The 14,200-nt window shown below is 41.7% G+C and overlaps 1 protein-coding gene across 1 annotated transcript; it reads left to right on the top strand.

The window, feature by feature from the left end:
• The first annotated feature begins 11,302 nt into the window (after nucleotides 1-11,302).
• Nucleotides 11,303-13,345, top strand: bhlhe23 (basic helix-loop-helix family, member e23). The gene has a single exon (XM_030421704.1). The coding sequence runs from the start codon at nucleotides 11,824-11,826 to the stop codon at nucleotides 12,505-12,507; it is 684 nt and encodes a 227-aa protein (XP_030277564.1). The 5' UTR covers nucleotides 11,303-11,823; the 3' UTR covers nucleotides 12,508-13,345.
• Nucleotides 13,346-14,200: the final 855 nt, after the last annotated feature.

Below are 14,200 nucleotides of genomic sequence, written 5' to 3' on the forward strand. Positions count from 1 at the left end.
AAATCAGCCTCCTCTTGTCATATTTGCAGCAACACTGTTGCTTCAGGCTGTGATCAGGCTTTTTTGTATCGCTCATACTCTCTCCATTAAAACAACCTGCTCCTCTTGGCTGAAATCAGCCCGTTGTCGCTCCGTTTAGTGAGGAAGTGAGCCTCCTTTGCAGTACAGGCCGAAGGTCAGACTCATAATATATGGTTAAACCTTTGAACTGAAAGGTCTATCACACTATAGGTCTTAAAATGTGAAAATGGTTAGCAGTTGAGAGATTTCATTCAAAATAAAGAAAAGTAATCATAATGTAATCAAATGTAATTAGTTACATTACTTTGAGAAAGTAATTGAAATAGTTACACTACTATTACATTTTCAACAGGGTAACTGTAACCAACTACATTTCCAAAGTAATCTTCCCAACACTGGGATGTTGTTACTGAGTACACTGAGGGTTTAAAAACAAAAAAAGTTCTTCACAGTCCGAACACCCATCACTTTTAATTACTGTGGTCATCACAACTTTTGTTTATACCCTTAAAATTTGCCGACACTCTCTTCTAATGTCCTTCTTTAAACTTCTTAGCTGTAATCCCTGCTGTCGGCAAAAAACCTTACCGCTGCTATTGAGTCGTGCCGTTTATGATCTTCATTAAAGGACACTGAAAAAAGAATATTATATAAAGTATAAGTTTTTTTAACGAGAGACACAATTACATTATTATAAAAGCCAAGGTGATTTTGAATGAGGTTCAGCACGCTGGCAAAGAGTCTACCGCCGAGTGCTGAGAAAGAATGAAAGAAGGGAATCTTTTGCACACATTCATTTCTGAGTTCAATATGTAACAGCACTGACAAAGGCTTCTCCCGCCTACACGGCTTTTATGTTACCAAACTAATTGTCATCGGTTGAAATGGAAGCATAACAACCTCACAGCATCATTGTGAAAGAATTGGTCGTTCTTGCGACTTGGCATTCGGAGTGCAATTAACTTTTACTTAACTGTATACACGTAATTGTCATCAAAAAAACCACACAGTCGAACATCAAGCAAGTAAAACAATGCAAGACATGGAAAGCCAGTGAGTATTACTTACTCGTCCCACAGGAGGAAGGCCAGCTGGGCCTTTTCTGTTGAGACGCTCTCACCATCGACTCAAAGCCAGTCAGAGATTTTCTCTTGCCTTTGCCTCTTGCCTCCTTCTCAGTCACTTTCTCTTCTTAGCTTCTTCTATCAATGTCCTCTTCGGCCTGTACACCCATTGCGGCACAGCTCCCTGCCAGCTTTCTCTGTTCGGGGCCATGAAAGCCCTCTTCCTCCCAGCAGTTCACTGTTCCTGTGCTAAAGGTGTGAACAATCCCCCGCTGTCATGGCCTCAAAGACCAGGCAAAGTCAGCTAACTGCACAGCTAACTGGGCTAACGGGGGCAAAAGTTATCAGCAGTTAGAGGTTACTTGAGCAACAAGTTAACTTTCTATCCTTCAGGAAACTTAATAAATCCCAGAGGAGAAGAAGGTGAAAGGAGCGTATCTTGGACTTCAGTCATTCAGATCAACAATAGGAGAGTGCACCCACCAGCAGCCCAACCCACCTGGTCAGTAGAACAGCAACGGTGTATTTTCCATCGAGAAAAGTGGTACATTTCGTCTTTCAATTAAATATACTCTCCAGATCTGGTATAACTGATGGTAGCAGCAGCTACGCTAACCTCTTGAGGAGTCACCATTGTCGGTTTCAAACGAACAGTCGCTTCTACTGGCTGGATGCCACATCTAGACCATACCTGTGGCTGCAGCACTAGCTTTACTCACAAGGACTTTGAATGATTCGACTACTGTGTGTTCAGCAACAAGAGCCATAGCTTGACGCCTTGAAGCAAAGCAAGATGGATCTCACAAGGTAAGGTGGTGTGTGCCATTGTGCTGTAAAATGTTGAACACTTCTGACGCTCACCCAAGTTACGTAGTGCAAGAACAGACGCACCATCTCTTATCATTACAGGACAGTGTACCATTTAAGTGATTCTGAAGCATTTATTTGAATGAAAATATTTTGGAAATGTTGTTTTAAGCCTTATGACAAGCTCACTTGTGTACTGTGTGTTTAACTTGGTTAAGCAATGCAGGTGGTGACTGGGACTTCCCTCTCAACACTTACAATGCTTCTGTATGAGCGCACTGCTGACACTGATCAGTTATACAAACCCATGCACTTGACTGGACCTGAATTGTCTTGGTTGTTGCCGATACCAGATCTTGTATAGACTCGCTGCCCACAGGGTTTCCTGTAAATGCTAAACTGTACTCATGTACCAGTGCCAGGCACAATTATAACTAGAGAAAGGGTTAAACATGTAAGCTTTTACGTAGCGTACAGCTTAAAGGTCTTCTTCTTCTGATGTGGGGTTGCATGAGGTACTTATCCGTAGTGTGTTACTGTACATGCAGTAGATGACGTTCAGCTCTCCCCCTGTGTGGTGAGGCAGCGCATTGTACTGTGAAACTGTACTGACAGACAAGACTTATCTTAGCCACCTTTTCTATTTTATATATTTTTGGTACTTTCCATTGCAGCGGTGTAGGAAAACAGATGTTGCATGGCTGTGCCAAAAAGTGTTCAAAATACATATTTAAGTACATTAATTAAGTTTGGGCCTCAAACATATTTAGAGGCCCAAACCCAGCCAAGGCACATCGAGGAAACGTAATACTTGAAACATCCAACCTGAGGTTCAGTACAGTCAGTTAAAGTGAATCTCTCACCAAAATGCAACCTAGGATCTTTTTGTGAATGTACCAAACATTGGTTTAAAACGAAATTACGACGAAAGCACCACTTTTAAGATTGACTGTATTGACACCTCTAAATCTTGGTTCCATATAAATGCGCAGTTAATTCATTGTTTAGTTGTTAGTGAAAAACAATATTGACCTTTAAGTTGAAAAAGGAGCCTTCATATAAGAAACAAGACTAAAATCAAAAGCCTGAAAAGTCACGTGAGATCTCGCGTGGATAGTTGTTGCCGGAAGACAGTAGCGTTCCATCTTAACTCTTCTCCATGTTACGTCGCATTCGGAGATTCTCGACTGGCAGGACGGCGGCGGGCGGAAAAACAACTGGTAACGTGAGTTGTTATAAAACTTTCCCTTTAATAAACTCTGTGTACACAAACAATGATCTCAATGCTCGTATTCATGTGTAGAGATCCTGGTGATACTACGAGCAAAGTTTCATGTGGTGTTGAGCCTTCATAGTGTTTTAAAAATAGCGCTTTTGATGCTAACATAGTTTTTGCCCCAAGCACTCCCATTGAAAATAAATTTGACCCGAAAACAAAAAACACGGTCAATCTTAAAAGTGGTGCTTTTGTCGTAATTATGCTTTTGAACAAATTTTTGACTCAGGTACATTCACAAAAAGACACCATGTTGCATTTTGGTGAGAGTTTCACTTTAAGCTTGAGGATTTGTTCTTAAAGGTTTCCTGGTAAGTGTGCTGAGCTGCTGCACTACTCATGACGTATGGAGGAACATGAGATTGAAGGGCCACCATTCGCTCTTCAGAAAATCATATTAAGCCCGAAATGGCTTTCAATAAAGCTGGGATGTGGATATTGTGGTTATAGAGGCAAGTAGACGCCACTGATCGGTCATAATACTGGTCATAAACACATCAGGGCCGTTCGGCAGCTGAGACCACACAGCTCCCCTGTGAATTGGTTTGAACGGTTGTGGTACTCACTTAAACATCTACTGTTGACTTAAGACATTAAGGGCTGCGGCACCTTTAAGGGGGGCGAAAGGGACTCCAAAGTGGGTCAGAGTAAAAATATCTTCAACAATTATTCATGGTACCCCGCCTATCTCTACCATACCTCCACCCTGTGAAAAATCTGCATTGCACTGCAGTGAGGGAAGACAAAATGGAGAGGACGAGATAAGAAGTGAGGGGGAGATATGGATTTGAGAGGTTTTGGGGTAAAAAAAAAAAAAAAAAAAAAGAGCAAAGAAAGACGAAGGAGTGGGCACATTGTTTACTTATTTTGGCTTGGCTTGTGATAAAGCGTGGGTGCAACGTGCAATGCACAAAGTACATTGTGCACTGTGTGCCGTGCAAACACTTCCTTTCATGCTTGATGCTAAATTTTTCCAACATTTGCTCCGCCGTCGTCAGCAAGCCTCCCACCAAACACCAACACTGTACCCACCATCGCAAAATGACTGCCAAGACTCGCTGAATTAAACATTTACCACGCCGATCCACATCTATCTCATGTAACTTTCTGTCTCTTCTCAGAGGAAGCAAAAGGCTTTGGATAAGGGGGGGAATAGCTTCACACAAAAAAGCCGACTTTGTGAAGTCTCCCTGATTGGACAGGTAGAGCGTGTGCCATCCTGTGATTTGTGACAGCGGTGGGATTTTCGGAGACTTTGGGTTGGGTGCTAAAGGTTGAATGAGCGTGAGGCTTTGGTTTGTTTCGTTCTTTTGTGGGTGCCTGTGTGAAAAGCGTCATGATTGGAGCGGTGAATAAAAAATCAAGGGCTGTGATTGGTCGCGAGGAAAACTAGATTCCAGTGCAGCAGAAGGGTGTCATGGCTGCCAGGTCCCTGTAGGTCTGCACTGTAAATCCACACATTAATGAGAGCCGGCAGAGAGAGATCAAAGGAGCCTGTTCCATCTTTACTCAGAGCCGCACTTTGATGTGTGTGCGTGTGCTTGCGTGTGTGTGTGTGTGTGAGAGAGAGAGAGAGAGAAAGAGAGAGAGAGAGAGAATGTGTGAGAAAAGGGGTGAAAGTCAGACTGAGAGAGAAGCTGAAAATTAGGACAGGAGAGAGAGCCCAGAGAGATAATCCTCATGAGTGGATCCTGCTGGGTCTTGATATACAACATATTAGCATCAAGACCTGGTGCGGCTTTGAATCTCAACATCCGCAAACACTAGAAAAATGTGCTTTGCGCTCACGAAATGCTCTCCCTCTACATACTCTGCATGACAAACATCACATTGAACTCTCTGAGGTTGATAGAGCACATCCACGCTGGATGCCTTGCGACGATACGCGCCTGCCATGCTTTTATTTATACACACAGTTGTGTATGTGCGCACACGCATTGTTCCTGTCAAACATGACAGCGCCGCCATATTCTCAGCGATAGAAAATACTTTCCTGCCCCATGGTGGTCCCCTTCTGTCACTGCAAAAACGTTCAGCTCGCCTCTCATGCACACACAGTCGCAGCCAAAATGTGCCATGCCACCATTGTATGGCAGCTGACTGAGCCTGCAGTTGCCATGGCGACACAGAGCTGAAGCACGGGCTTTAAAAGCATCATGTATTATTAGTCGGTGTGTTGACACTTTGGCGTTTTCTTTCATTCTGTCTGAATCAGAAGCTTTTAGCGCTCAGTCCTCCAGGAGAAAGGTGACGACTGTGCAGTACCGTCAAATGAACACTAGGGGATGTGACCACAATGGACTGAGAGCTAAATTGTGCCATTAATACCTGAACTGGATACTTCTTCTCACTGTAAATCAATAGTTTCAATTATTCAGATAAAAGAATCCAACAAGCTAGACACTGAAGCTTTATTTTCTGCTGCTACTTGTTAATGAACAGTACAAAAACTAGGTTAAAATGAATATTGCATTGACTGAATGAAATGAATGTACCTAGATGATAAAAGAAAGTACCTTATCTAGCACCTTATCTAGTACTGAAATGTTTTTTTAGTGATATGCATACAGTTACATTATTTTAGTAGGCAATTCAATTTTTTTGTTTGTCAACTTATGGGCTTTTCTGCCATCTGCTGGTCAAAGTATTGTACATTATCCTGTGCATTCAATAGAAAATGCTTCAATGGGGACATCTTTTTGAAATGACCAGTTTTGTCTGCATCACTTTTTTAAAAAGCATACTTAGTTGAAAACTAACAAAAGAGATTAAATGGACATATATGTACCATTATGTAATTTCCTCCATCATAATCATCTACTCTGACCTCATACGATCCCCTCATCACGTTGCTTGAAATCACATATATTGAACACCATTTGAAATTTCAAGGGTGTCACCTTTTCAAAACAAAGTGGCACCCATGAAATCATTACATTGAAAGGAGAATTGTCACTGCAGTGGTCTCTATGGGTTAAAATTTTACTTAGCCAGACTCTCACATAACCAATGACCTGATACAATAATTCAGATATAAAAACCTTTATCTTCTTCTCTGTCTATGATCATGTCAGTGGTCAGTGATTTTGCTTGTTGAGATCAAAGGTCTGAGATTGTGTAATGTAAAGAGGGACGGGTATTGGCTGTTAAGTTTTAGTAGTAGATTTACCAGGAGGTCGTGTAAAGTATTGGGTAAGTACAGAGTAAAGTTCATGTAAAGAGATTTGGTCATATATTTATGGGAATTAAGTTAACATTATAGAGTTTTTAAAATATTAGCACTATTTCAAATTGTTGCATTGTAAAGACAGGTTGTTAGCAGGTAATGGGGTCTCATATTTTTAAACATCTCCTGAGTTATGCAAGGCAAGTTAATTTGTGTTGCACAATTCAGACAAAAGGCACCTCAAAGTGCTTTACAATTACATTGAAAGACATTAAAATAAAGTAGGAAGTCATCAAGAAACAAAACATTAAAAGTCAAAAATGTAAAAATTAGCTTAAATTGAATAGATTGAAAAGAGACAAGACCGTAAAGTTAAAGTGCAGGTAAAGATATTGATCAACGCCATAAAATTGCTTTTATAAAAGTCAGTGGCAAACAAAAGAGCCTTCAGCCTGGATTTATAGAGGTGAGAGTTGGAGTGGATGTGCAGTTTTCTGGAGAGTTTGTTCCACATATGTGGAGCATAATAACTGAACGCTTGTCCACATTCAGTTTTGACTCTAGGGGCTGAAAGCAGACCTGTACCTGATGACCTCAGAGGTCTTGATGGTTCATAACATAGCAGCAGACCATAAATGTATTTTTACCCTAACCCATAATCACCCTTCAACTGCCTCTGAAAAAAGTGTAGTGTATATTCTTTCATTTGAATCATAGGTGTAGTTTCAACATAGGTAAGAGCATGGTAAGTAGAAATGGTTGCTTCCCATGGCCTCTAAAGTGAAGCCTGTCTGGATGATACGTAACATTTTCCAAATGCTAAATGAAGACAAGGAAGGTACCACAAAGTGTCACATTGGGCTGGACAATATGTACGATATATATCACTATCATGATAAGAAACAGTATATTCTCTTAGATTTTTGTACTAGGTGATATCATGATACGCCATAAGCGTTGGCTTAGGCTAGTTTTAAAGGCTGTATTAACATTATCGTGATGTAATTTTCTGAACTACGACATACTACTACTATTTTGTGAATTTACCAATAAACCAGTCTAAATTATATTGTTATAATATTACTATTGAGGTATTAAGTCAAAAATATCATGATATTTGATTTTGTAGCCCAGTACACACATTTATGAAGTGCTATTTGGGGGATTTCAAATTCTGGAGATGTATATCATGCATCGCAATATAGCCTAAAAATATCCCAATATTATATTAAGGCCATATATCTCCCAGCCCTAGTGTGTAGCATCACCTTGAAATGGTATTTACAAATGACATTGCTGCATTAATGTTGTACAACGGCAATACTGATATGCTGACACATAAAATATGAGACCACACAACTTGGTCTTATCTGCTAACAGCAAACATCTTTAGGATAGGATGAGGACAACAAATGCTAAATACTAAGTAACAACCGAATCATTGTGTTTTAGCTTAATGCCCATGTAATCATTGTCCAATTCTGCATTGATTTTAATTTGTAATTAGCCAATGCTTTTCAGTAATTCCTGGCAATTCTACACTTTACCAGCAGGTTTAATATACTGTAGTTTTGACCTGAACCTTTTCAAACTGCAGGCAATCTTGTTTCTGTGCTGGGTCGTTTTCTACTGTTTCGTTTGGAGTAATTGGCCTTTTTCACTGTGACATTTTGTCATGTCACAGTAAAGCACAGGTGTCAATAAAAACACTAATGAGGGTCGACAGCCATTTAACTGTTCATTTTGATTGTGTTGTATTGTGTGCGCTGTCACTCCGTCATGAATTGCAGGGACACTTGAATACAACAGAGCCATTGTCGATGATGTTAGTAACACCTGAATCAAAATGTCTGCAGAGAAAAGGGCCACTTGACTTTTTAAATGGAGCGAAACTTGTGTTTTTGTGATTATTACCAGCTGAGAAAACATCTGTTTTTAATGTCAAAAGCAGAATTAATGTCACATGCTTTCGTTTGATGTTCTTTTGGGGGTTTTGAAAAATTCAACCTGCCTGTTTTTGTTATTTTATTTTATTTCTTCTATTTTTTTGTTTTTGTTTTTATTGATTGCTCCTGTATGAGTGCATTCATCTTTTACTTGGATATTCGATCCAACATTTTTGATGTTCTCGCATGGTGTTTTTCTGCTGTCTGGTTCACTGCTACACTGCAGCACTGGTGAACACACAACCACAGACAAATCATATTAGATCAATTCAAATGTTACTGATGATTACAATCAATTTCATCAATCAAAACATTTGATTGTAATTGATGTGTAAATCTGTCTTGCAGTTCAACACACTGTTCAGGTCAGGAGATGCGAGAGTTAAACGATTCAGACGATAATTCAAATCCAGTAACAAGTCATTATGAGCTCAAATTTGATTAGTAGTGTGTCAGTTTTAATAAAATTCAGGTATCATCACAATGTAGTTAGTTTTTAAAGGGTATGTGAGGAAACCTGTACAGCTTTATATAAAAAACTGAAAAATGTTCATGTTTACAGAGAAGACCAGTGATCACAAATAGACTACACTGACTAAAAGAAACTCATTGAGATACTAACACAATTCCTCAGATATGTTTTATACAAAATAATCGAATAACAACTTTTTCTTCTTAAGTTAATAGAGTTAATTCTGAGGGTCAGACATCCAATTGAAGGTACAATAAGCAAAACACATTCTATTTTTAATGCAAGAGTGGGGGCATAACACTGAATGCTCAACATTACAAACTTCTGAACAAAAAATCCCTTTCGTGAAAAATAGTTGTGTTTACATGGACCTCTCAGGGTTCACTAATAATTGAAGTCAATAAAAATTAATCATGTAACCACCTCGATCAGACGAAACTGATCCAATCTGAACTGATCTGAGTGCATTTTCAATCAGACTGAGAGGGGTTCAACAGGAAGATTCTAGCTCCTAATAATGATGTAATTGCTTGATGTGATTGTTTCTCTCTGATTGAAGCAAAAATATTATTTTCTGCACACGTACCCCCCTCACGTGGGGCTAACATTAGGTGATTGCGGATCCCAGGAAAGGACAGAAAAATCGGCAGCAAAACAAAGCTTTTCTGTCGGGGATCCTAAGAGATGGTGGGAAGGCTCAAAAGAAGTCGGTTATACAAATCCAAATCCAAGTTTAGCATTCGTGTTGAGCTATAAAGGTCCTCCTATGATGATGTGGGGCATGATGTATTATATTTATGGCTGATTATACACTATACACTTTCTTTGCATGTCAAGAAAGTTATATTCTGATTCAGGGGACAAAACTGAAACTTAACGGTGGGTCAGGAGCCAAAAACAAGCTCCTATTGCACTGTATTGTTGAAGTGGCAACATACAGCGTTTCCAAGTGGTATTATTGTCGATGCGACCGGTGTAAGCACAACCGAATCGTTTCCGTTTTCCTCAGAGTCACAGATGACAGCAACACAGGACAAAATGTGAGTTTGTTCAAGTATTTACAAATAGGACGCCAGTTAACCTGGCAAAACAGTATAGTGATTGCAAAGTCAAAAGGGGACCAGTGTAAACGCTGATGGTTTTCATTGTCCAACATCCATTACATTGTGCAATCATCAGTTACTTCACAATAATAAATTGAAGCAGAAAACTTGTCTAATGCCAATTTAAGATGCAAAATGTTCCCTGAATTGACAGACTCCCTGTGCAAAATGTCTCTCTGTTGAGCTCAGATTATGAAACATTATTGATAATTAGGGATCTTCCATGTTTAAAGAGAATCTGAACCGTATTGTTGGCGAACTTTCATTTACAGGTCCCACTTTGGCCAGCCTGGCTCTAATTTATCGCTCTGGGGCACATAAAGGCACATCCTATACTGGATCACTCCATGTAAACAGTTAAGTTGGGAGTCTCTTATTGGAACGGTTTCATCTAAATTAATGAGATATTGTCCACTGTCAGCAGATTAATCTCTAATATTTATGCTGCCTCTCTTACCCCAGCAGGTGGCACAAGAGTACAGAGCGGTGAGCCCACAGTGTAACGCTTCATGTTGGACACTGAGCGGCAGTCTCACCCCAACTTTCAACTTTCATACTGAGGACACCTGTTTCTTTGCCTCAGGAGACCTTTTATTTGGGGGGGAAAAAGGGATTTACTGTAACAGTAAACCTACCTGTGTGTTGTTCTGAGTCGTCTTAACTCTGATTTGGATTCTTACAGAAACATTTACAGAGTCAACACGCTGTGGCTTGTGGTATGGCTTCAGCTGTGTGCTCAGCTGTGAGTTTAATGACGTTTGTTTAACATGTTTGTTTGTTTGTTTGTTTGTTTGTTTTTATCCCCTGTGGCATTTTTATATTTGACTGTAACGTGACTATAAATTACAGGCACACAATAATGTCTTTATTAAAAAGCAGCTTATATATGTATTTACAGAATTGAATCCTTTTTGTCTTTGTATCACTGATTCATATACCTGCAGTGTCTGAGCATTTGGTGCCGGTTCTGACTCTGCTGGCGTGCCAGGTGAAAGGTTGTTCAGGAAGAACTTCCTCTGTGAGCTTTGTAATTGTGGGATTTGTCCAGAGAAGGATGCACGAAGGACACGATATCGCCGAGGATGTGTGTCCCAGTCACAGCTGGGTGAAACTGCATTGATCCAAAGACAGAAGGACAGAAAGGAACTGAAAGGTCACAAGTTCAAACCTCCCTCTGACCTCTCAAGTGTTTCTGATCTAGACAGGTGAGTGTGTTCCCCCCGCCTACCTGTCTGATGCTGTTTGCGCTGACTAGTTCAGTATATCCTCTCAGGTGATTTAAATGCCTCGCAATAGGTGCTTTAAAAATACCCAGATGTGATGGTGGACAATGCGCGCGTGTCAGCTCGCGCTTCAATTATCACGTTATGGTCGAAATTGGGAGCAGGTTCGCTCTCCTTCCCGAGTTAATTAAAACGCCCCCCTGATTGGACGAGCCCGGATAATCCCCGGCGGGGGCCCTCGTGCTCCTACTAACTTGCGAGCAGGGGCAGAGCGCGAGTCACAATCTGCCCAAGGCGAGGGAGGGCGAGGAAAAATACGCGCCAGAGGAGAAAAAACCGAGCGCACGAAACAAAAGGGGGGTACATGAGCGCTCCGATCTCTGCGAGCACAATTAGACAGAAGTGTCTGGTGGACGTGGGCTATGCGCGCAACAAGGGGGAGCGCAGTGTACAGAGGAGGTGAACGCGTGTAGAGGCTCAGCTTCAGACTCACACAGCCTCCTTTTCTTGAAGAGTCACTGCGCTGACAGAGGAAAGGAGTGAGGGAAGAGAGGAACTCCCTAGAAAACAGCAACAACTCTCGGAGACAGCAACGTGAGTACAGCCTCCAGTTTTCCACAAAAAAAAAAAAAAGCCAAACCCAAAACAAAACAGAAAGAGCGAAACAAAAAGATAGGATAGAGAGGAGCACAAAAGCGGAAGAGTAGACTTTTCCTGGTCAGAGATCTGCTCTGGAAGAGAGAAAATGAATGTCAGCGAAGAGAACCTGCTCAAGTCCATCAGCAACGACGCGCTCCTCGACCTGACGCAGCGCTACGGCCAGTCAGCCTTCGGGTTCGGAGCTGGCCATGGTGCTGGAAGCCCCGGACGCTTCCCGCTCACGCCGGCCACCGACTTCCTCTCCGGCCAGACCGCTAAGTCCAACGAGAGCGGCGGGGAGCACACGAGCGACGACGAGGACGGCTTCGACTCTCTGGAGTCCCGGAAGAGGGGCTCGTCGTTTGGGGACGACAAGCCCGGGGGCCCGCTCGCCAAGAAGTCGAAGGAGCAGCGCTCCCTGCGGCTCAGCATCAACGCCCGGGAGAGGCGGAGGATGCACGACCTGAACGACGCGCTGGACGGCCTGCGCTCTGTTATCCCCTACGCCCACAGCCCCTCGGTGAGAAAACTCTCCAAAATAGCCACCCTCCTCCTGGCCAAGAACTACATCCTCATGCAGGCTCAGGCTCTGGAGGAGATGAGGCGGCTGGTGGCGTATCTGAACCAGGGACAGACCATAACTTCACCCATCCCCACCGCCCTGGCGCCCTTTGGACAGGCGGCCGTCTACCCGTTCTCGGGCTCCGCACTCGCCACCTGTGCCGAAAAGTGCACTACTTACTCCGGGACACCGTCGAGTCTCTTCAAACACTGCAACGACAAGCCTTGATTCGGTTTCCATCACTCTCTCCTGAACTTTTACCTTGACTGCAACCCCATGTCGGCCTCTCTCTCTCTCTCTCGCTCTCTCTCTCTTTCTCTCTCTTTCTCTCCCACTCTAGTTATTTTTAAATCATTCTGTGGAAAATAAAAACGAGTTTAGTCTGATGCATAATCTTAAAGTAAGGTTAAGTGATTATACTGCAATGTTTCATCCAGATCTGACGTAGAAAATGAACTTGTTCAGGCCTTTTCTTATGAGATGAAGTAAAAAAAAAAAAAATCTGTCACGTTTTTTATTTTATCTTAATTTTGATTTACTTGTTCTCGCTCGTACTTTGAAGACACTTGCAGGCCATGTCCAAATTATTAGTTTGGGTTATTTTTTGGTTGTTTTATATATAAGTTATTAGCTCTTATTTGTGATCTATGCAACATTTAAGAAGAAGAAAAGGGGAAATGGCGAGAAAATGCGACCTGATCTCGACTTTTTTTTTTTTTTTTTTTTGTAGTTTTAAATCTGAACAGACTGTGGAGGGAGAAACGAGACGCTGGCTGACATATTTTTACGGAAACTGGTGTGTTGACGAGTTTGTTTTGTTATTGCATTGACTTGTTCAGTTACTGCACATCTCACATGATTGTATTGTACAACTGTGGAACAAAAAAAAGAAGAAGAAAGAAAGAAATCACTTGCTCCAAGCCCGGCTATTCTCATTGGTTATGTAACTGCAGCCTATACATTGAAGAAGCGGTTTTTTTTGTTTTTGTTGTTGTTTGTGTTGCAACATGGATTTCATATATTGTTTATATGTCTTTATAATTAAAAACACATATCTATGCTTGGACCCGGTTTGCTTCATTTCAGCGAGAACGACATTTGAACGACACGTGAAACGTTCAAATGCAGCCACAGTTCTGTCATTTTAGGCTTTTTTAATTAATTTTTTTGCTCATGATAATATTGTGACTATTAGATATTCTAGTTTAAGAGTCACAGAAAAAGTGATCTAAGCTAAGGGATTTGATTTGGAGAAGAAAAAAAAAAGAAGAAGCGTAAATGTGTGAAAATGGACCGTCAGTTGTCGCCGTGCGCAAACCGTCCTCGCCGCTGAAATGCTTTCCACATCTCGCCCTCTTTAAATGAATTGGCAACTTTCCCCCCCCCTTTCCTTGCGTGTGAGGGAGCCTCTGACTCGAAAGACTCGGGTCTGAAGGAGCTCGCAGGGGGCTGGTGGGGCCTGTTTGGCACGCACCGGAGTCGGTGGCGCTGAGGGGAAGGGCGCAAAAGCCGCCCGGGGCACCCAGGACCTGTCTCTGGGTATTTGGGTGATTGCAGGCTTCCTTGGCGGGCTCTTATATACTCTGGACAGCTATTAACACGATTTCAGCTCCTGTCTCCCTGCTCCACTTAATTCAGTGAGCGTCACAGGGTCCAGTCTCCTTCTGCAGGTTTGGGGATTGAATTTAAAGAATGGATGTTTGAAGTGGCCACGGTGTATTTGGTGAGGTCCATCACCCTGAGTACTCTTGTTTCTGATTTAGTCTCTTTATTTTTGTTAGCTGTTGACAGACACTTTTTTCATGGGGTGATTTTTGCACCATTGCTTCTCTTTTGGGGGGGTTAATCATTATCTAAAGAAGTAAGAATATTGTCAGTGTAAATTAAAAAAAACAAAAAAAACACCCAGCTTGATGTCAGT

This window comes from Sparus aurata, chromosome 7 (assembly GCF_900880675.1).
Source record: "Sparus aurata chromosome 7, fSpaAur1.1, whole genome shotgun sequence".
Taxonomy (NCBI): Eukaryota; Metazoa; Chordata; class Actinopteri; order Spariformes; family Sparidae; genus Sparus; species Sparus aurata.

Bases quoted from the DNA above. Each gene is read 5' to 3' on its own strand.
- bhlhe23 (XM_030421704.1), top strand. From the start codon at position 11,824: ATGAATGTCAGCGAAGAGAACCTGCTCAAGTCCATCAGCAACGACGCG.